This window comes from Ranitomeya imitator, chromosome 4, assembly GCF_032444005.1.
Source record: "Ranitomeya imitator isolate aRanImi1 chromosome 4, aRanImi1.pri, whole genome shotgun sequence".
In the NCBI taxonomy this organism is placed as follows: Eukaryota; Metazoa; Chordata; class Amphibia; order Anura; family Dendrobatidae; genus Ranitomeya; species Ranitomeya imitator.
The window spans coordinates 145607890-145632530 of record NC_091285.1 but is presented as its reverse complement, the minus strand read 5'-3'; the positions used below and the strand labels follow the sequence as shown (position 1 = coordinate 145632530).

The 24641-nt window shown below is 43.1% G+C and overlaps 1 protein-coding gene across 1 annotated transcript; it reads left to right on the top strand.

Annotated features, from left to right (window-relative positions):
• Positions 1 to 15013: 15013 nt before the first annotated feature.
• On the top strand, positions 15014 to 22031 carry LOC138673986 (serine protease inhibitor Kazal-type 1-like). Its single transcript, XM_069761985.1, has 4 exons — positions 15014 to 15149; positions 15364 to 15404; positions 15861 to 15970; positions 21172 to 22031. Exons 1-4 carry the CDS (start codon positions 15095 to 15097, stop codon positions 21215 to 21217), a joined length of 252 nt encoding a protein of 83 aa, XP_069618086.1. The 5' UTR covers positions 15014 to 15094; the 3' UTR covers positions 21218 to 22031.
• Positions 22032 to 24641: the final 2610 nt, after the last annotated feature.

The window sequence follows — 24641 nt, the reverse complement described above, 5'->3', positions numbered from 1 at the left end:
TTTCATGAAGTCTATGGATTCCCGTTTGTCCTCACTGCAGTCTTCCGATCCCGGGAATGCGTCTTTGTTGCTTAGTTTGCAGCAAGAACTGGCGCAGCAGCGCGACACACAAATGCAAATTTTGTCTTATATGGCTGCGATAGATTCTCGCCTTCTCTCTCTGCAGACCTCTGCATCTGCTCCCGCTCCGGTCCCCGCTTCTCACGCTCCACCTCGTCTGGCCAAACCCCCACGTTATAATGGAGACCCTAAATTATGTCGGGGTTTCTTAAATCAGTGCCGTCTCCACTTTGAGCTCTTGCCCTTACAATATCCCACCGATCGGGCTAAGATAGCTTTCATAATTTCTCATCTTGAGGGGGATGCGTTGGCGTGGGTAAATCCTCTCTGGGAGCGTGACGACCATCTTATGTCTCACTTAGCCGATTTCTTTGAAACCTTCCGTCGAGTTTTCGACGAACCTGGTCGTCTGGCCTCTACTACCGAGTCTCTATTCAGCTTACAACAGGGGACTCTATCTGTGGATCAGTACGCCATTCAGTTCCGCACGCTGTCGTCTGATCTTGGGTGGAATAATGAGGCCTTGGTAGGGGCATTTTGGCGGGGACTGTCCGGACGCATTAAGGATGAGTTGGCGGGTCGAGATACTCCTACCAATTTGGAGGATTTGATATCCCTGGCTACCCGTATAGACCTCCGATTTCAAGAGCGTGCGCGTGAGAGAAGGATTCCTCGTCCTTCCCTGCCATTACGAAGACCATCTAGTCCCAGACCCAGGGCATCTACTATTGTGCCAGCGCCTGAGCCGATGCAAGTGGATCGGCTCAAGATGTCTGAGCAACGGCGCCAGGAGAGGCGCACCCAAGGCTTGTGTTTCTACTGTGGTAGTGCTTCCCATCTCCTCCGTGCTTGCCCTGATCGTCCGGAAAACTCCTCCGCCTAGGTCAGGTAAGAGAGGCCTCCCTAGGTGCTTGTGATACCTCTCAACCCCTTTCGCTTTCCGTCTTACTTCATGTCTCTGGTAAATGCTATTCTTTGCTAGCCTACATTGACTCGGGTGCTGCCGGGAATTTTATTAGACAAGAGGAGGTTGTTAGATTTTCTGTTCCCGTTAAGACCCTAGAAAGTCCTCGTTTTCTTGCTTCGGTGGACGGCAAACCCTTGCAGGAGACTGTAACCCAAGTCACTCAGGTTGTAGAGCTGCAAGTAGGGGTTTTACATAAGGAGAAAATTGCGTTTTACGTTTTAGCCAATATTTCTCATCCAGTCCTTTTAGGTTTACCCTGGTTACGGACCCACGAGCCCGCATTTGATTGGCATAATGGCAATATTCTTTGTTGGGGGGATTCCTGTCGGACTCGGTGTCTGTCGTCAGTACGTCCTGTGGGTGACTCTTCCTCTTCCCTTGTTCTTTCTGGTCTGCCTTCTGTTTACTCTTCTTTTTCTGATGTTTTCAATAAGAAGGAAGCGGAGAGTCTTCCTCCACATCGGCCCTACGACTGTCCTATAGACCTGGTTCCTGGTACCATGCCTCCGCGAGGAAGAATCTACCCTCTCTCCCCTGCAGAGACTCAAGCCATGTTGGAATACGTTCAGGAGAACCTTGCCAAAGGTTTCATTCGAAAATCCTCTTCGCCAGCTGGAGCCGGTTTCTTTTTCGTCAAGAAAAAAGACGGCTCTCTTCGTCCATGTATTGATTATAGAGGTTTGAACAACATAACGGTGAAAAACAAATATCCATTGCCATTTATGTCTGAGCTCTTTGACCGTTTAAGAGGAGCACGAGTGTTCACTAAGCTGGATCTCCGTGGTGCATACAATCTGGTACGAATTCGTGCAGGAGACGAATGGAAGACCGCGTTTAACACTCGAGACGGCCATTATGAGTACTTGGTTATGCCCTTTGGACTCTGTAACGCTCCTGCTGTATTCCAAGAATTCGTAAATGACATCTTCAGAGATTGTCTGTATGTTAGTGTCGTGGTTTATTTAGACGACATTCTCATCTTCTCTCCGAATCTCACCACTCATCGACGTGACATCCGTCTCGTTTTACAACGTCTCCGTGAGAATCATCTTTTTGCCAAGATTGAAAAATGTGTCTTCGAACAATCAAGTGTACCTTTCCTGGGATATATCGTTTCCGATGCCGGTCTGAAAATGGATCCAGCCAAAGTGTCTGCGGTTTTGGATTGGCCACGACCAGTAGGAGTTAAAGCCATTCAACGTTTCCTCGGCTTCGCCAATTACTATAGGCAATTCATCCCACATTTTTCTTCATTGACCAAGCCCATCTCGGCTCTTACTCGCAAAGGAGTTGATTCCAACAACTGGTCAGCAGAGTCGCAAAATGCATTTCTTACTTTGAAACAGAGATTATCTGAAGCTCCGGTGCTTCATCGTCCTGATGTCAACAGACCCTTTGTTCTTGAAGTGGATGCATCTTCCTTGGGAGTTGGAGCAGTCCTCTTACAAAAGGCAGCCTCTGGACGTATCGTCACGTGTGGTTTCTTCTCCAAGTCATTTTCGTCTTCGGAACGAAACTACTCCATCGGAGACAAGGAACTGTTAGCCATTAAGTTGGCCTTAGAGGAGTGGCGTTATCTCCTCGAGGGGGCTGTCCACCCCTTCACTATATTTACGGACCATAAGAATCTAGGCTATGTGCAGTCGGCTCAAAGACTTAATCCTCGACAAGCTAGATGGTCCCTGTTTTTTGGACGTTTTGATTTCGAACTCCATTTTCGTCCTGGTGACAAGAATGTCAGAGCTGATGCTCTCTCACGGTCCTTTCAGCCGTTGGATGAAGTGGAGACTCCTGCACATATTATTGACCCTGCTAGGATCATTTCCGTTACTCCTTTAGAAGTAATCTCTTTACCTCCTGGGAAGACCTTCGTGGCAAGCGATGACAAAAAGAGAGTTCTACTCTGGGGTCATTCTTCCAAACTTGCTGGAGTTAAGAAGACCCTTTCTCTTATTGCTCGCCACTATTGGTGGCCGTCTCTTCGTCAAGCTGTCCGAAATTTCATCGCTTCGTGTCCTTCTTGTGCTAAAAACAAGGTTCCCCGGCAATTACCTTCCGGACTCTTACATCCGCTACCAGTACCTTCTACTCCTTGGAGTCATATCGCCATGGACTTTATCACGGATCTCCCTCGCTCCTTTAATTGCTCCGTTATCCTGGTGGTTGTTGATCGATTTTCCAAAATGGCTCACTTCATACCCTTATCTGGTTTGCCATCTGCTCCCGAACTGGCGAAGATCTTCATCCGCCATATCTTCCGACTTCACGGCTTCCCTCTTCATATTGTTTCGGATCGAGGAGTCCAGTTCACGGCTCGATTCTGGAGAGCTCTGTGTGGCTTAATGAAGGTAACTCTGGATTTCTCCTCCGCTTATCATCCTCAGTCTAATGGCCAAGTGGAGCGCGTCAATCAAATTCTCACATCCTATCTACGACATTTCTCCAATGCTCATCATAACGATTGGGTTTCCTTGCTTCCATGGGCGGAATTTGCCTACAACAATCATCCTAATGAATCTTCTTCTAAATCTCCTTTCTTTGTGGTCTTTGGGCAACACCCTGGCATTCCTTTTCCCATTTCCAGCACTTCAGGCGTACCGGCGGCTGATTCTTTGTCCCTGGAGTTCTCCAAGATTTGGCTAGAGACTAAGGAGTCACTTCTAAAGGCCACTGATCGTATGAAAAGGTTTGCAGATAAAAGACGACTAGATGCTCCTCCATATCTACCGGGGGATAAGGTTTGGCTCTCTTCTCGGTACATTAGGCTAAAGATCCCTTCTCATAAATTAGGTCCTCGCTACATTGGTCCTTTCGAAATTTCTAGCCGAATCAATGAGGTGGCATTTAAATTAAAATTACCGGCTTCTTTGCGTGTGCCTAATGCCTTTCATGTCTCGCTTCTTAAACCTGCTGTATTTAATCGTTTTCACTCTTCGTCATCTTTTGTCCCATCCTTTTCCTCTTCCGACGATCAGTTCGAGGTGAGGGATATTTTAGCTCAAAAGACAGTTAAAGGCCGAACGCTATTTCTTATTGACTGGAAGGGATTTGGTCCTGAAGAGAGATCTTGGGAACCTCGAGAGAACATCAATGCACCCCATATTTTGAAGAGGTTTCTTTCCAGCTCTAAAAGAAGGGGGAGTAAGAAAGGGGGTACTGTCACGATCGCCGATACTTACCTGTCCGGCCGGCGCGCTCCCAACGTCCCTCCTCCTTCTGGTCGGCTCGGCTTCTCTGCTTCTCGGCGCATCTGCGGTCCGCGCATGCGCCGTAGGGCCTCTTCCGCCGCTCTGCCTGCTGGGAGGTTGTGACCCGGTGGCTCCGCCTCCAATATGGCGGCGCCCACCGGGTATTTCTGTTCGGCGCTTCCACAGGTAAGCGCCTGTGTATCGTCGCTGTAGCATTCCTGCTAGCGCCAGCGTCGTATTTGGGCCCATCCTAAGGATTCCTTTTTGGGTTCCGTTTCTCCGGTTTCACCCTGTTTCTCCGGTTTTCCTCTGTTCCCTGTTCCTGCTGGTTCCTGGTTCTGCCATATCCTAACATTAGTGTTTTCCTTTTCAGCTCTCCGCCTTGTCTTCCTCTGCGTTCCTGCTCCGCTGCTTCACCCAGTCGTCCCTTTGGCTCCGGCAGTTGCGGTTCCATCCTCCTTGGGCCTGCTCCTAACACTCCCTGTATAGGGGGTGCATCTATCAGGTTTGCTCGCCCTGGGGGCTCTGGGACCGTGACCCAGAGGGTCCACTATTGGGTTCACTACGTCTCGTCATCTCACCCCCGTGTAGCGTTATACGGTGTGTTCCACTCCAAGGTGTTCCCCAGGTTGCCTCTCCATTGCTTCGATCTTCTGGCTCTTCTTAAGTAGTTGTTGAAAACAACACTGCATTCGGCCTACAAGTTGGGTCTGGGGTGTAGAGACGGTGTCTTCCGCTCCAAGGTGTTCCCCAGGTTGTCTCTCCATTGCTTCGATCTTCTGGCTCTCGTTTAGCAGTTGTTGAAAACAACACTGCATTCGGCCTACAAGTTGGGTCTGGGTTGTAGAGACGGTGTCTTCCGCTCCAAGGTGTTCTCCAGGTTTCCTCTCCATTGCTTCAATCTTAAAGCTCTTGTTTAGTAGTTGTTGAAAACAACACTGCATTCGACCTACAAGTTGGGTCTGGGGTGTAGAGACGGTGTCTTCCACTCCAAGGTGTTCCCCAGGTTTCCTCTCCATTGCTTCGATCTTCTGGCTCTCGTTTAGTAGTTGTTGAAAACAACACTGCATTCGGCCTACAAGTTGGGTCTGGGTTGTAGAGACGGTGTCTTCCGCTCCATGGTGTTCTCCAGGTTTCCTCTCCATTGTTTCAATCTTAAAGCTCTTGTTTAGTAGTTGTTGAAAACAACACTGCATTCGGCCTACAAGTTGGGTCTGGGGTGTAGAGATGGTGTGCTCCACCCCAAGGTGTTCCCCAGGTTGCCTCTCCATTGCTTCGATCTTCTGGCTCTTCTTAAGTAGTTGTTGAAAACAACACTGCATTCGGTCTACAAGTTGGGTCTGGGTTGTAGAGACGGTGTCTTCCGCTCCAAGGTGTTCTCCAGGTTTCCTCTCCATTGCTTCAATCTTAAAGCTCTTGTTTAGTAGTTGTTGAAAACAACACTGCATTCGGCCTACAAGTTGGGTCTGGGGCGTAGAGACTGTGTCTTCCGCTCCAAGGTGTTCTCCAGGTTGCCTCTCCATTGCTTCAATCTTAATGGTCTTGCTTAGTAGTTGTTGAAAACAACACTGCATTCGGCCTACAAGTTGGGTCTGGGTTGTAGAGACTGTGTCTTCCGCTCCAATGTGTTCTCCAGGTTTCCTCTTCATTGCTTCAATCTTAAAGCTCTTGTTTAGTAGTTGTTGAAAACAACACTGCATTCGGCCTACAAGTTGGGTCTGGGGTGTAGAGACTGTGTCTTCCGCTCCAAGGTGTTCTCCAGGTTGCCTCTCCATTGCTTCAATCTTAAAGGTCTTGCTTAGTAGTTGTTGAAAACAACACTGCATTCGGCCTACAAGTTGGGTCTGGGTTGTAGAGACGGTGTCTTCCGCTCCAAGGTGTTCTCCAGGTTTCCTCTCCATTGCTTCAATCTTAAAGCTCTTGTTTAGTAGTTGTTGAAAACAACACTGCATTCGGCCTACAAGTTGGGTCTGGGGTGTAGAGACTGTTTCTTCCGCTCCAAGGTGTTCTCCAGGTTGCCTCTCCATTGCTTCAATCTTAAAGGTCTTGCTTAGTAGTTGTTGAAAACAACACTGCATTCGGCCTACAAGTTGGGTCTGGGTTGTAGAGACGGTGTCTTCCGCTCCAAGGTGTTCTCCAGGTTTCCTCTCCATTGCTTCAATCTTAAAGCTCTTGTTTAGTAGTTGTTGAAAACAACACTGCATTCGGCCTACAAGTTGGGTCTGGGGTGTAGAGACTGTGTCTTCCGCTCCAAGGTGTTCTCCAGGTTGCCTCTCCATTGCTTCAATCTTAAAGCTCTTGCTTAGTAGTTGTTGAAAACAACACTGCATTCGGCCTACAAGTTGGGTCTGGGGTGTAGAGGCGGTGTGTTCCACTCCAAGCTGTTCCCCAGGTTGCCTCTCCATTGCTTCGATCTTCTGGCTCTTCTTAAGTAGTTGTTGAAAACAACACTGCATTCGGCCTACAAGTTGGGTCTGGGTTGTAGAGACGGTGTCTTCCGCTCCAAGGTGTTCTCCAGGTTTCCTCTCCATTGCTTCAATCTTAAGGCTCTTGTTTAGTAGTTGTTGAAAACAACACTGCATTCGGCCTACAAGTTGGGTCTGGGGTGTAGAGACGGTGTCTTCCGCTCCAAGGTTTTCTCCAGGTTGCCTCTCCATTGCTTCAATCTTAAAGCTCTTGTTTAGTAGTTGTTGAAAACAACACTGCATTCGGCCTACAAGTTGGGTCTGGGGTGTAGAGACGGTGTCTTCCACTCCAAGGTGTTCCACCAGGTTTCCTCTCCATTCCTTCAATCTTCTGGCTCTCGTTTAGTAGTTGTTGAAAACAACACTGCATTAGGCCTACTAGTTGGGTTGGGGCCTCCTATCTGTGTCTGCCGCTCCTTGCTGTTCTCCTACAGTGAACAAAGCTGTGCCGCCGGTTTACTACGTTGCCAATTTTGAACTGCATTTAGAATACTTACTGATTTGGGCCTACTCTCTGTGTCAGCCTCTCATTCCAGTTGTCCTCCACTGAACAAAACAATGCCCCCTGGTTAGTCCTGTTACCAATTTTGAACTGCATTTAGCCCACTTTATTCTTTGGGCCCATATATGTTTCCCCCTCATCCTGCCCATTGCCCAGCCAGTGATAGATGAGTCTGCTGGTACATTGACCCATAATGCAACATTCCCCGTGCACGCTACACTGCAAGATTGTGACCCTGCTGAAAATCAGGTCCCCCTTCCCGCATACCATACCACCTTACAAGGGGACAAAGAGGAAGGTGCAGATGAAGGGGCAGGCTCCTTCATCAGGTAGGGTGAGGAATACTCGTTGGCGACGTCACTGGCACAGGGCCCCTCATAGTACGCAAAAGTGTTGCTGCCGGTGGGAGGCACCCCCGCCGTGCAAACACACCTCTGTACTTTGAGGGGCCCTGTGCCAGTGCCAATGCCAACGAGTGGGCCCCCCCTGCTTGCTCAGGATCACAGCACTTGCAAAGTTGAAATACTTACCTCTCCCTGCTCTACTGCCGTGACGTGGTCCAGATTTACTGGGCACACTAATTACTTGAACCAGCCCTACCCCCCACAACTTTAGCCAAATGATCCCCAATTTCAAATGCCTTACAATTACTATATGCTAAATTAAGATTGACAAGCTTCAGTAACAAGAATGGATGTTTTTGCCATTAACATGGGCTCTGTACATGTTTTCCTGGCCTCTACTCACTGCCGACTATGCTCCCCCATTGACTTGCATTGGGTTTCGTGTTTCGGTCGATCCCCGACTTTTCGCGATAATCGGCCGATTCCATTCGACTCGACTTTTGAGATAGTCAGGTGTCGCGAAACCCGACTCGACTCTAAAAAGGTCAAGGTCGCTCAACCCTATTCGTCACAGCATATGTGTTCCCACACTGTCCATCGTTAGACCTGGCAGAGTCTGACGCTCCAGCCTATGGAGCTGCATTCTCTAAACTGGGCTCCATAGACTGGAAGTAAAAAGACGAGAATTATCATGGGACCACCATATTATGGAATGACAGCGGATTCTGAAGATTACTTTTTTGGGTAAAAAATGGTAACTATCCGGTGGTGCTTTTTACAATTAAAGGACTTTTCTATGTGTTTGTGTTTATTTATTTTTACCACAGGGTTAGTAATGGAGTTATCTGACAGACAGCTCTGTATTACTAATGATAAGCAAATTTGTTTGAAAAATGATCGCCAAACATAAAATCAGCACGAATATGGCACATTCGAATTCATGATTGGAAACACAAGCAAAATTTTATAAAATCGGAAATATTTGTGAAAAGTGCGGAAAAATATTTGCATTTCCACTAGAATATTTTGAGCACTTTGGCTACAATAAAGGTGGTGTATCATGAGCACGGTTCAAGTGTTTGAGGAGTGTAACGGATTGGCAGTGCTCAGAGGAGCGGCGTGCTTGTAAACTTTATTTTCTTGGGTCATTGGCTGGTGTCATTGGCTGCTGAAATCACATATCCCACTTCATATAAAGAACAGACATCTTGTTTTAGCACCATTTTGACACTGTAACAGTGCAGGGAGGCTGCTCCTCATGCTGGGACTGTTTGCTGCTAGAGTTTAGCTAGTTAGCTAGGCGGTTGTTTCTTAGTCAGAAAGTTTAGCTAGCTAGTGTCCTGTGTGGCTATGAAATTGACCTTCCAGCAGTTTTTTTTTGTGCCAATAATGAAGTCCATAGACAAAGAGAGTAGGCCACATTTCATACAAGTGTAAAGTAAACTGCTTCTATTGTGCTCCATGCACTCTAGACCATTCTAAATCTTATTTTTTCACTTACTAAATGTAATACAACCCACCTTGTCATTTAGCGATGTGGTGACATTGTTCTGTTATGTGAGCTTTTGGCCATGATTTTTTTTTGGCAGTTGCTAAAGTGATTCAGCATGCCAAATCTCACCTTGTTATTTAGGGGCAGTGAGATTCCACTGTCTGCATAGCTCATGCAGATAAAAAAAAAGTTTTCACTTGCTAAACGTGATACAATTCACCACATCCCACATTGTAATTTTGTAGTGGTGAAATGAAGCTGTCTGCAGAGCTCATGCACATTAAAAACATTTTTTACTGTTGCTAAACGTGATCCCGCAATATTCCATGCTGTAATGTTGCGGTGGTGAAATGAAGCTGTCTGCAGACCTCACCCACATTAAAAAAAAAATTCTGTTACTAAAAGTGATACAGTCCGCATTATCCCACATTGTAATTTGTGGCAGTGAAATGAAGCTGTCTGCAGAGCCCATGCACATTAAAAACAAAAGAATTCTGTAGCTAAATGTGATACAGCCTGACATATCCCAAGATGTAATTTTGTGGTGGTTAAATTGTTCTGTGTGTAGAGCTGTTGTACAGTAAAACATTTTTTTTTTTTTGCTGTTGCTAACGTGATTCAGCATGCCATATATAATGCAAATTAACTGGCTGCATAGCTCATGCATAATTGCAGTTACAAAAAATATATATTTTTTCTCTTTCCAAATGTGATATAGCCCGCCATATCCCGTGTTGTAAATTTGTGGTGGTGAAATAAAGCTGTGTGCAGAGCTCTTGCACATTAAAAAAAAAGTTTCTGTTGCTAACCATGATACAGCCTGCCATATCCCACCTTGTAATTTAGTGGTGGCAAAATAGTTCTTTGTGCAGAGCTGTTTAACATTATTTTTTTTTACAAACATGATAAAGCAGGCTAGATCCGAGTTTGAAAGTGTTTTGAGCGTATCTTCTAGATTTTACATACCTCATTCACACTAAAAACAAATTTGTTCTGTTACTAACGTGATACGGTAGGGGAGATCTCATTTTGAAAATGTTTGGACCATCTACTCTATGTTAGACAGGTCTCACACTGAAAAAATTCTTCTGCTACTAACATTCTAGAATAGGGGAGATCTCAGTTTAAAATGGTTTGGAGCATCAAGTTGATGATATCCAGGCCTCATCCACACAAACAATATAATTTATTCTGTTACTAACGTCATACAGTTGGGGAGATCTCAGTTTGAAATTGTTTGAGCATATCTTCTTTGTCATACAGGCCTCATCCACATGTAAACAATTCTTTTTTTCTGTTACTAACATCATACAGTAGGGGAGACCCCAGTTTAAAATTGTTTGGAGCTTATCTTCTTTGTCATACAGGCCTCTTCCACTATTTTTTTTTATTTATTGGAAAATTGGCAAGAAATCAGGCCTACTGTTAGACTGTATGTTTTCTATGGCACAAAATGAGAGACAGATGCCACACACAGGACTGGCACTGAGGCAGAAATGCCAATCTTAATCTCCCACTATTTTTTTTCCAGGGAGAATTATAAAAAAATCAGGCCCAGTATTACACACTAGGTTTTCTGTGGCACAAAATGAGAGACAGATGCCACACACAGGACTGGCACAGAGGCAGAATGGCCAATCTTAGTCTCCCACTATTTTTTTTTTCTGGGAGAATTTAAAAAAAATCTGGCCCAGTATTACACACTAGGTTTTCTGTGGCACAAAATTAAAGACTGATGGCACACACAGGACTGGCACTGAGGCAGAAATGCCAATCTTAATCTCCCACTTTTTTTTTTCCTGGGAGAATTTAAAAAAAATCTGGCCCAGTATTATACACTAGGTTTTCTGTGGCACAAAATTAAAGACAGATGCCACACACACGACTGGCACAGAGGCAGAATGGCCAATCTTAATCTCCCACTATTTTTTTTTCTGGGAGAATTTAAAAAAAATCTGGCCCAGTATTACACACTAGGTTTTCTGTGGCACAAAATTAAAGACAGATGCCACACACACGACTGGCACTGAGGCAGAAGTGCCAATCTTAATCTCCCACTATTTTTTTTTATTTATGGGAGAATTGGCAAGAAATCAGGCCCACTGTTAGATTGTATGTTTTCTGTGCCAGAAAATGAGACACAGATGCCACACACAGGACTGCCACTGATGCAGATTTGCCAATTTTAATCTGCACCCTTTTTTATTTTTTCTTCAGTGAGACTAGTGAATAAATCTGGGCCACTGTATTAGAGCATAATTTCTGTGGCAGAAAGTGGCTTGAAGAGATATAACGAAAAAAAAAGGGACTGTCCTACAATTACTATCTCCCTGCAGTAATCTCAGCAAAGTATGGCAGGCAGCAATAACAAGGAGTGGACTGCTGCACAAAAAAGTCAAAAGTGTAGACAAACAAACAAGATAGCTGTGCAGAAAGGAAGGAGCAACAGGATTTGTGCTTTGAAAAAAGCAGTTGGTTTGCACAGCGGCGTACAAACAGCAATGCAGCTATCAGGGAGCCTTCTAGGGCAGCCCAATGAGCTACAGCGCTGAGGAAAAAAAATGTAGCCTCCACTGTCCCTGCAAACAAAAGGTGGTGTTGGACACTGGAAATCACTACAGCACAAGCGGTTTGGGGGTTAATGTACCCTGCCTAACGCTATCCCTGCTTCTGACGAAGCAGCAGCAACCTCTCCTTATGCTCAGATCAGCAGCAGTAAGATGGCGTTCGGCGGGATGCCCCTTTATAGCCCCTGTGACGCCGCAGAAAGCAAGCCAATCACTGCAATGCCCTTCTCTAAGATGGTGGGGACTGAGACCTATGTCATCATGCTGCCCACACTCTGCTTCCGCCTTCATTGGCTGAAAAATTGCGCTTTTCTCGTCATTGAAGCACGACTTTGGCATGAAAGTTGCGTACCGCGTGGCCGACCCCACACAGGGATCATGTCGCTTTTCATGAAACCCGACTTTGCCAAAAGTCGGGACTTATGAAAATGACCGATCCGTTTCGCTCAACCCTAGTGATCAGATCTGCAGGCTCCGTCATCTGTGGGCGGTTGGAGAGTTGGGACATGGTGGAAAACAAGGGTAATTGGAGTGCCAACTCTGAGGACTATACTGTGTATGATGTTGAGATGGACGAAGAGTAGCAGAGGCCACTTGATGCAGCGCTTGCCATCTACTGGAACACATATATTTTCTCATCTACAAAGCAAACAAATGTGTGGCTGCCAAATAAAGGGAGTTGAGTAGCCATCCTCTGTGTCTAGCTATCACGCCATCTCACTTCTCCCCTGTGCCTCCAAACTACTGGAGCAACACATCAATTTTGAACTGTCCTCCCTCTTCTCCTCTTGCTCCCTCTTTGACCGCTTACAATCTGGTTTCAGACTGCACCATTCCACTGAAACTGCCCTGAGTAAAGTCACCAACCTACCTACTAACCACCAAATCAAAGCGATGCTAGTTTGACATTTTCCTTTTTCTGGACCTGGCATCTGCCTTTGACACATTGGACCTAACAGACAGGACTTTCAGTGTTTCCCACTCACACACCACCTCCTCATCTCACCCCGTGTCGGTGTCCCTCAAGGTTTAATTGTAAGCCCAGGCACTATGCTTAGGGTTTGCAATCCCTCCCCCTTAAAGGGACAGCCCACATCAACCTGAGGTTTTCCAAGCCAATTGCTGGGCGACACCTTCTATTTAAGGCTCCTCCTCTTTTATGGAGGTGCCTGAGCTATGTTGTTAGTTTGGCTTGCATGCTTGCTAGTTGTCAGGCTACCTAGGTCCGCGCATCTGCTTGTCTACCCTGAACCCGTCTGCTCATACCTGTCTGTGTACTTATGTCCTTCAGCTGGTCCAGCCCGCACCTGCCAGTGCTTTTCTGTTCGTCAGCCAATCCCATCTGCACTCATGATTTTAGTGATCCTACAGTGCCTGCCTGCATTTTTCATTACTCCTTCTGGTGTTATCAGCCGTCTTGCTCTGGGGGTCAGTTGCCACCCTCTGTAGATCAGCCCTGGAGTAGCACCTGGTGCCACCTCCTTGTCTCTCCTTGGGTTACAGTTTATGTCCTGCTGATACTTATCTGATTTGGGATTTATTAGGCCACCTAGTTAATCCCCTCCAGGCTTTCCAAACAATACAGCACAATGGTTCCACCACCTTGCCCGTTACAGTCTTCATCTGCTTGGTTTGCTGTAGTGGAAAGCATGTCGGTCCCCAATATACTAGTTCTACTTTGTTGCAATTGGTGCCACTTTGTTGGTGTCAATCGTTAATTTTTGGAACTGTGTAGAGTTCTGGTTGGGTCCCTTTCATTTGTGTTGCCTGTTTCAGTAAGCCTCCGAGACTGGCAGGTCTCCACTGACTTTGAGTCAACTACCCGTGTTACAATCATTAGATTTTTCTGACAATACTAGTCTACGAAACTAATATTTGTGCCACCTAAGTGTGGCTGAGGATGAAAGCAGGTTGAGCTGTTGCATGTGTTATCAAGGCTCCTAGCACAGCAGGCTTACGCCGATTCTTCATCCACCTCGTCTTAATTTAACTTTCAATTCAAAGGTGTAAATGCTGGCCCAAACCCCGATACCTAATGCATGGCTGATTGCTGTCATGCCATGCTAAATTTTGTACTGTGGGTGAATTGAAGCCAGTTTCCTGGTGTCTGCTCCTCATTTGATGTGTTTTGGCACCTTTTGGACCCATTTGAAGTTGTTGCGTATGAGTTTGTTTTTGCCTCCCAAGGACTTGCATGGCGTTCCGCTAAATTCAGCAAATATTTGACAAATTAATTGTCGAATATTGCAAATTCGGCTATCGCAATCAAAACCAAATATTGAAATATTTACTCATCTCTAATACTAACCCCTAGGCTTGATGTCAGCTAACATTACACAGCTGACATCAACCCCAAACCTATTACTCAGGTTGTCCCTGCAGCAAGGCAATCAAGAAGAGTTAAGGCTAAGCGCCATTTCTTGGCTGGCTGAGGGCTGGTGTTATTAGCCTGGGAAGGGGCCAATTTGCATGATGCCTTCCCAGGCTATTAATATCAGCCACAGCTGTCTGCTTAGCCTTTGCTTGTTATTAACCCTGCTGTTCTGTTGGTCAAAAATGACCGACCTTGAACTTCAATATTCTTTAAAATATTCAAGATGCGGCTCTGAAACCCGTGGCCGACCGACCCATCCTCATTTAAGTCAATCAACCACAAGTTTCAGAACCGCATCTTGAACACCCCAAAAAATACCAAAGTTCAAAATAGGTCTCCCCAGACTGAACAGAACAGCAGGGTTAAATATAAGGTGGATCTCATACATCTTTTTTTTTCTTTTTTTTATTGATTTATTAGCTAAATACAAATACAGAAAACTACTCAGGCAAAGCACTGGTTATATATCTCAGTGACATCTTTCTATCCATCTATTCTATCTATATATTTATTCTATTCTGATGGTTCGGGTTGTGAATTTACTGTACTTATGAAATTACTGTACTTGGCTGATGAGATGTCGGGTTTCGTTTGAGATGTCGGTGTAAAAATCGGGTGGCACAAGCATGGTCTGCGTGCTGTGCAATTTTTTTTTCTTGCATTGGCGAGTCTCATCTAATATACGTGGCCACTCACAGCATACTGTGATTTTTTTCTCAATCCGATCTGATCTGAGCTGAGAAACAAAATGGCAGATGAGCAGGGAATCATAGAATAAAATTAGTCAGAGTGCAATACTATTTTTTATCGCTTTGCAATTGTTTGATTTATACGCAGATGAGAATAAGCCCTAATGGAGAGTATCTGTTCTCACCTATTTTATTACTTCATTTTTATATTTGCATTTAGTCACACTTCCAGTCAGCATGTACATTCCCATGGTGTAATGCAGAGAAATATTGATTACGTAGTTGTTTTTTCTTCTGTTAATGAGTAACCCAAATAACATGACAAATAGCGAGAACTATAAAAGAGTGACTTTCTTCACCTGTGAATTATTCACCAATATTTTCCATCTCCAAACCCTACAACATAACATTTCTTTGAATTTTAATAGAACCAGATACCTATAAGCATGAACTTTAGAGGTATCCTATCAATTTCATTGATTCTTCTCTGTCTTCTCTTGGGTAAGTCATCAGTTAAGGTAGTCGCTGGAATTATTTTTTTGCCTTTTATCAATTAATTATACATTTTACAATGTAGAGCAGATAGTAAAATTGGATTAGAATACGGTATATGCATCCAATAATGATAATAAAGTTAAAGTAGAACAATGGAGATCACCAGTACTGGTGGTCTACTGGTATATACAGTATTTTAGTAATTTCTGTACAATTTCAGGTAGTACAAAGAGTAACACCGCTTCCAGTGAAGAAAGAGAGGTAAAAATCATACTTTTAATGTAAACTATAGCCTTCTTGTTATCTTTTCACATGTAAACTTGTTTCATTACTTTAGGTATATAATGAATAAGCTAATTAATAAAGTTTTATTACTATGAATTACTGTAATATATCTTGTATATCATGCATTTAATAATACATTGACTATATAGTCATCAATGTACATGTATTATAGTTTTTAAAGTACAATATAAAATGATACAAAAATAAAATGTATTTTATTACTGAGAAATTACTAATAATTGCTCAAAAAAGACTCACAATGGCCTTCAAGTTAAGTTTCTTACATCACATTTATCTGAATGAGCAAAAAAAAATGTTTTAAATACTCAGAGGAAACTATTGAGATATGCTACATTATTATCAGTAAATGTACATTGCTTTCAGACGCTCACTATAATAGATAGTATTGTAATGACAGAAATCTTTTTACAGCCTAACTGTGATGTAGGCGCATCATCAAGATGCCCTCGTAACTACGATCCTGTATGTGGAAGTGATCAACAAACATATGACAATGAATGTCTGCTCTGCATGGAAAAGATGTAAGTACAATTATTTTTCTCTTCATATTACACCTTGCCATATGTTCCAGTACACCAGCAAACATACTGTATATTATTGAGAGTGTCTCATCCAAGTATATATCATTAGAATAGATCATCAATGTGAGATGAGTGGGGGCCAATATCTGTACTCCCACTGATCAGCTAATATCTGCTAGAGCAGTGTAATGAAAGAATAGGAAGTAATGTGCAGTACCAGGGACAAGGGCACTAAACAATGTACGGAGCTATGGTGCTCCACTCCATATACTGCTTACATTCTGCCAACTCTGCAGAAGATATCATTGACCAATCAGGGTGTCAGGAGTCGGACCCCACTGATCTCTTATTGATAACCTTTCATACGGATAGTTCATCGATATTTTATTCCCTTACAACCTTTTTAAAATATCACATACATGAAGTTAATGATGACGAGAAAGACACTTCATCTTGACCAAAATATTATCCTTCACTTGTCGAGAAACACGTATGGCTGAAAAAAGCTTTATCCATCTACTGGGAAGCAGGGACCAACTGGGACTCAAATTCAGGCCTGGCATTTGAAAGCACACAGGCCCATACCCCCTCTCCCTACTCTAGATGGGGGTCCCTTTTACTAATATTACCCTGCCTGGAGGAAATTAAGTTTTACTTCAAGACCTAGATTTCCAATAATACTGATATATAAGATTATTTATTAATACTACTACTACTACTACTACTACTACTAATAATAATAATAATAGAATAATAATGAAACATAACAGATAAATAACACCAAACCGTAAAGTATGATAGTTTGGCCCCCATAATGTATGATGGTTCTCACACAACCCCATAAGGTATGATGGCAACCAAAAAAATCCCAATCAAGTATGCTGCTTTCTACACAGTGCCATATTAGATATGCTGGTTCCCATGCAACTCACCGTAACCCCTTACCGACATTGGGTGTAATAGTACGCCGATGTCGGTATCCCTCCCTTTCCAGGGATGTGTCAGCTGTTTTGAACAGCTGCCATGTGCCAGCAATAGCCGCGAGTGGAATTGCGATCCACCCGCAGCTATTAGCTAGTTAAATGCCGCTGTCAAACGCTGGCAGCAGCATTTAAATGGCACTTCCGGCAGTCGTGCCAGAAATACACACACCGGTGACCTGCATCAAGTGATCACAGATCAACGGTGTGTCGGCATGACAACCCGAGGTCTCCTGGAGACCTCTATGGTTAATATTGCTGGATTGCTGTGAGCCCCACCTTGTAGTCGGCTCTCATAGCCAGTCAGCAATTCTATTATATAGAGGCGATCTGAGCATCCCCTCTATGTAGCAGAGCCAATAGTCCTATGGAGACTATTAAAGCATGGCAAAAGCAAAAAAAATGTTCTTAAAAATATTTAAAAAATTAAAAAACTCTTTCGCCCCATTCAAAATAAAACAATAAAAATAAATCAAACCTACAGAAATTTGGAATCACCGTGATCAGAATCACCTGATCTATCAAAAAAAGAAAAGGATTAACCTGATCGCTAAACGGCGTAGCGAGAAAAAAAGCCAAAATACCAAAATTACTTTTTTTTGGTCACCGTGACATTGCATTAAAATGCAATAACAGGCAGTCAAAAGATTGTATCTGCACCTAAATGGTACCATTTAAAACGTCAGCTCGGCACACAAAAAATAAGCTCTCACCGAACCCCATATCTTGAAAAATGGAGACACTACAGGTATCACAAAAAAGTCACAATTTTTTTTTTTTTTTTTTTTAGCAAAGTTTGGAATTTTTTTTTCACCACTTAGATAAAAAAGAACCGAGGCATGTTTGGTGTCTGTGAACTCACAAAGACCTGGAAATCATAATGGCAGGTCAGTTTTAGCATTTAATGAACCTAGCAAAAAATCCAAACAAAAAACAAGTGTGGGATTGCACTTTGATTGCAATTTCACCGCACTTGGATTTTTTGCCCATTTTCTAGTACAATCATGGTAAACCAAATGGTGTCATTCAAAAGTACAACTCATCCCCCAAAAAATAAGCCTCCACATGGCAATATACACCGTGTCCGTGAATTGAGATACTGATTTGGCCTTTATCCTAAGTCATAATGCACGACTCGCTAAAGGGTTGATTGTGACTTGTAGGATCGCTACTACTAACAGGTGGCCTCCTTATCTTGACAAGCCAGAGCTGGTATGTCACTCTCCATAAGTAGAAAAGTTGCCCCTTAGACCCCAGTCCAGAGCCTCTCACCTAGCCAAATTAGTTCTCATGCTTCACACTTGCGAGGGCCAACAGCCCGAAACACCGTGTCTGCGAATTGAGATACTGATTTGGTTTTTATCCTGAGTCATATTGTAAGACTCGTTAAAGAGTTGATTGTGACTTGTAGGATCGCTGCTACCAACAAGTGGCGCTATAGAGTTAAGTCCTCTTTTTCTCTGAATAGGCAATTTGCATATTAAATTCCCAGAGGAGCATTGCACGGCGAATAAGCCTCCTTACCTTGACAAGCCAGCTGGTATGTCACTCTCCATAAGGAGAAACTCTACCCCTTAGGCTGCTGTCACACTAGCAGTGTTTGGTCAGTATTTTACATCAGTATTTGTAAGCCAAAACCAGGAGTGGGTGATAAATGCAGAAGTGGTGCATATGTTTCTATTATACTTTTCCTCTAATTGTTCCACTCCTGGTTTTGGCTTACAAATATTGATGTAAAATACAGACCAAATACTGCTAGTGTGACAGCAGCCTTAGACCCCAGTCCAGAGCCTCTCACCTAGCCAAATCAGTTCTCATGCTTGCACTGACGAGGGCCAACAGCCCGAAACACCGTGTCTGCGAATTGAGATACTGATTTGGCTTTTATCTTAAGTCATAATGCATGAATCGCTAAAGGGTTGATTGTGACTTGTAGGATCGCTACTTCCAACAGCTATAGAGTTAAGTTCTCTTTTTCTCTGAAGAGGCAATTTGCATATAGATGTAATTAAAAACCATTAGATGTAATTAAAATAGTCTCCTATGGAGACTATTGAAGCATGGCAAAAGTAAAAAAAAAGTTCTTAAAAATATTTAAAAAATTAAAAAATATAAAAGTTCAAATCACCCACCCTTTCGCCCCATTCAAAATAAAACAATAAAAATAAATCAAACCTACAGAAATTTGGTATCACCATGATCAGAATCACCTGATCTATCAAAAAAAGAAAAGGATTAACCTGATCGCTAAACGGCGTAATGAGAAAAAAAGCCAAAATGCCAAAATTACTTTTTTTTGGTCACCGTGACATTGCATTAAAATGCAATAACAGGCGACCAAAAGATTGTATCTGCACCAAAATGGTACAATTTAAAACATCAGCTCGGCACACAAGAAATAAGCTCCCACCCAACCTCATATCTTGAAAAATGGAGACACTACGGGTATCACAAAAAATGTCACTTTTTTTTTTTTTAGCAAAGTTTGGAATTTTTTTTTCACCACTTAGATAAAAAAGAACCTAGACATTTTTGGTGTCTGTGAACTCACAATGACCTGGAGAATCATAATGGCAGGTCAGTTTTAGCATTTAATGAACCTAGCAAAAAATCCAAACAAAAAACAAGTGTGGGATTGCACTTTGATTGCAATTTCATCGCACTTGGATTTTTTTCCCTTTTTCTAGTACAATCATGGTAAAACAAATGGTGTCATTCAAAAGTACAACACGTCTCCAAAAAGTAAGCCTCCACATGGCAATATTGACAGAAAAATAAAAGAGTTATAGATCTGGGAAGGAGGGGAGTGAAAAACGAAAACGCAAAACCGAGAAAGCTCTGGTGAAGAAGGGGTTAAACGATGTTGGTCCCCAGACGACAGCCTCTATAACATATGATGGTGCCCACAGGACCTACCATAATGTATGATGGCCCCACAAAGCCCACCATAATGTATGATCACCCCTCACACAATAAAAATAATGTATGATGGCCCCCACAGAGCCCCACATAATATATCATGGCCCCTACACAACATCCCATAATCTATGATGACCTCCACATAAACCTCTATAGTGTATGATGGTCTCAGCACAGCCCACAAAAATGTATAATTGTGACCCACACAGCCTCCCATATTGTATAATGGTGCCCACACAACAGCCCATAACTTGTGATGGCCCTCACATATGATGGTCCCCACATAGCCCCTTGCATTGTATGCTGGTGCCACACAACCCCCATAACATATGATGACCCCACACAGCCCACATAACGTGTAATAGTCCCCACACAACCCTTCATAACTCATGATGGTCACCACACAGCCACCCATAATGCATGGTGGCCCAACAGAGCCCCCCATAATATATGATGGTTTCAACACAACTCCATATGATGGCAACCACAAAGCCCACCTTTTAGTATGCTGCTTTCCACATAGTCCTCCATTGAGTATTTAAGTATGCTGGTCCCTAAACAGCTCCCCCATGTCTCCCATTACATATCCTGGTCCTCACACAGCCCCCTTTAAAGGATATTGGTCGCCACATTGCCAGCCATAACAAAAGATGGTCCTGACAGAACCTGCTATAATGTATGATGGCCCCACAAAGTCCTCCACCAGGTTATGATGGATGCCATACAGCCCCACATAATGTATGATGGTCCCCACACAGCATCCCATAAAGTATGATGGCCCCCACACATACCTTCATAATGTGTAGTGATCTCCAAACAGCCCCCAATAACGTATAATGGCCCACACAGCCCCCATATTGTATGTGATTTAGATTGTAGCGGTCTTTTGCTGACTAGACTCGCTTCTGCTTCTCCCAATGACAAATTATAAGAAGCAGCTGAGACTTTAGTTGGAACATGACGGCAACAATACAAATCATATACTTGGTATCACTTGACCACCCATCTGCATGAGAATACTTGGGAACATCACACACTGCCACTTTTCGACAGTTTGTTGTCACAAAGAATGGCAGCAGACCTTCCTTCTCAGCCAGGAAAATCACATTAAAAGTTTAATTTAACTGGAAATGAAACTGTGGCTGTAAGTTTATGGAGGTTATGAGAAGAACAACACCTGACTGTTGGAGTGACCTTGCTAAACTATCAGCAGTATGTCAGTAATGATGTGAATAAACAGCTTATACAAATTCTGAGGATCTCATGTTTTTGTTAACTATATTTTTTGGTCTTTTTTTCCAGAAAGAAAAATGTTCATATTAAGATCAGCAAAAATGGAAGATGCTGAAAATGTTATTTCTCTTACAAGAAAGCGATGTTCTCCATCATGTTCCTTGCTATGTTCAGCCTTATTTGTCTCTGAATTGATGAGAGAATATGTCATATGAATGCGATCCTTGCAAATAGTCTCCAGCTTAGCTAAAAACTATTGTGTTGCAAGTAGAAAGATAAATGCTGTTATTCAGTTAGGAACAAAGGCCTGATTCATCATTGTCTTAGCTCCTGTGTTTGTCTAGTCTTGTGCCCTTTTCTTGTTTTCATCAAATTCATTATTCTATTTACACCTTTTTTGAAGTCTATATTATGTGTTCTCAAATCTTTGCTTTTTGGCTTTGTGCGTGGAATTCAGAGATTCCATATGTTTTCCGCCTGATTCATCAATTGAGACATTTTAAAAAGTTGCAAAATTTGGCACAACTCTACTTCAGCCATGCTCTGGTGTACTTTTGAGTATGCCAAAACTTTGGGGCAATTTTGGAGCCATTTTGCTAAATTTGTTATTTTTGCAGCAAAAATTAGCAAATACATTTCAAGACACAAAAATAACCAGTTATCACTTTGCACTAGATTCTTGAATCACGTGCTCCATTTTTAAGAATTCGGTGCAAAAAACAGCAACTAATACCATAAAACAATTAAAGGAAGTGATTTTAAAAAATATGTAAATGAAGAATCTGGGCCAAAGTCCTTATCAGTACTAACATACATACTCCAAATATTCTCAAAGATTTCACATTGCTAAAAGTAAAGCACAGGAGTTAAGAAGTTAAGAATGTTGGAAGTAATCTGTAATTAAAGATTTGGGAACTGATGCTTCACTTACAATATATTCCTAATGGCTTGTGTCTGCATGTGTAGCATTTAGACAGTTCAATCATAATAGCTTTCCACATTTACAGATAAGGTTGGATTTCTGGAGACCCATCATAACCGGATTTTCATTTTACAATCATTTTTACAATCTGAAAAGAAATAATATAGCAGCACCCACAAAGACATTCAAGTGCTCACACAGAGATGCACATGAAGATAAACTGTATGACTATGTCTCTACCAAGCCTAAGCCCAAGACGTTACCACCAGAGATTAGTTAATCAGTTGATAGGACCCAGGTCAGGCTGCCAGGGCAAGCTGTCAACTGCTTCCTATCTTACGGCAGTCACAGCTCCTCTTTTGGTTGGCTTGTGTGACGCACACATGACATCATGCTTGAGGAGCCCCAGCTAAATGGAGCTGACCAATCATGCACACTGCTTCTCCATTCATTCTTAATGGGAGTGTTGAAGATTACGAAGCACTGCTCTTGGCTGGTCTTCGGCGCTCCTATTAGAATGAATGGCGAGGCAATGCTCTCTGCTCTTTTCACGTCGGGATCTTCAAAGCCCCAGCTCTCAGGATCTGAGGGGGCCATAGCAGCTTGACCCTAAGAGATCAGAAAGTAATGCCCTATTCTATTTTACAAGGAATTGGGTAGAGATGGAAAAATGGCTATTTGAGTAGTAGACAAACCTTTAAGGTAGAAAGATTTTAAACTCTATTATTTATTGCTCGTTGCCTAGGCTACCATCTACTGCACTAGTTTAGTAGTGGGAGAACATGGGCTTTGCTTATGAACTCTGTAAGCTCCCAATCCTGGGTCAATTTGAGTGGCACTGCTTTCCACTGATGCTGCCTCATATAGAAGTAGTGCGACAATGCTACTAGGCTAAAGTTGTTCTGGTACCCTCAACTTTGTGCTTAAGAAAGGCGAATTGATAGACAGCTAAACTCTTTCCTATCGATGCATTGAGGTAGGCGGAGGGGGTCCTTTACACCTTTCATTAATAGGATAGTATAAAACTATAAGAAGACATAAAAGTGCTCAGTACAAGACATACAACATATCTAAACACATAACATTATGTATTGTACAGGACATTTATGGTGTAATTCAAGTCCCCTTTATAATTTGCAAAGCGCTGCGGAATATGTTGGTGCTATATAAATAAAATGATTGTTATTATTATTATTATGAATTAATTCACAACATGGCGGTAGTTAGTGTTGAGCGATACCGTCCGATACTTGAAAGTATCGGTATCGGATAGTATCGGCCGATACCCGAAAAATATCGGATATCGCCGATACCGATATCCGATACCAATACAAGTCAATGGGACATCAAGTATCGGAATGTATCCTCATGGATCCCAGGGTCTGAAGGAGAGGAAACTCTCCTTCAGGCCCTGGGATCCATATTAAAGTGTAAAATAAAGAATTAAAATAAAAAATATTGTTATATTCACCTCTCCGGCGGCCCCTGGACATCAGCGGGAGGATCCGGCGTCCGGCACGGCTTCTTTCTTCAAAATGCGCGCCTTCAGGACCTGTGGAATGACGTCCCGGCTTCTGATTGGTCGCGTGCCGCCCATGTGACCGCCACGCGACCAATCAGAAGCCGCGACGTCATTCCTCAGGTCCTAGAAGGCGCTCATTCTAGGACTTTAGCTGAGGAATGACGTCGCGGCTTCTGATTGGTCGCGTGGCGGTCACATGGGCGGCACGCGACCAATCAGAAGCCGGGACGTCATTCCACAGGTCCTGAAGGCGCGCATTTTGAAGAAAGAAGCCGTGCCGGACGCCGGATCCTCCCGCTGATGTCCAGGGGCCGCCGGAGAGGTGAATATAACAATATTTTTTATTTTAATTCTTTATTTTACACTTCCGATACCGATACCCGATATCACAAAAATATCGGATCTCGGTATCGGAATTCCGATACCGCAAGTATCGGCCGATACCCGATACTTGCGGTATCGGAATGCTCAACACTAGCGGTAGTATAACCACCTATAATATCAAAAGACTACTTTGATATAACACATATAGAACAGAATAGCTATATAATACAACATGGTGAGCTCTAACAAGGGAAAGTAATAACTCATCGACTGTGCTATGTAGAGGTAAACAACCAGATGGGCTGAAAATCAGGGAGAGATGATCAGCATGTTAGCATCCATGAAGCCAAAATGGCTGCTGGAGAAGAAGGAGGCAAGGCTAATGCACAGCCTGATGGGAAACTACGGAAGCCTTTATGAGCCTCAACCCCTTTACCCCCAAGGGTGGTTTGCACGTTAATGACCGGGCCAATTTTTACAATTCTGACCACTGTCCGTTTATGAGGTTATAACTCTGGAATGCTTCAATGGATCCTGGTGATTTTGACAATGTTTTCTCAGGACATATTGTACTTCATGATAGTGGTAAAATTTCTTTGATATTACCTGTGTTTATTTGTGAAAAAAACGGAAAATTTAGAAAATTTCGCAATTTTCCAAATTTGAATTTTTATGCCCTTAAATCACAGAGATATTTGACCAGCAATTTCTCATTTTTACAGCACCATTTTTTTTTAGGGACCACATCACATTTGAAGTCATTTTGAGGGG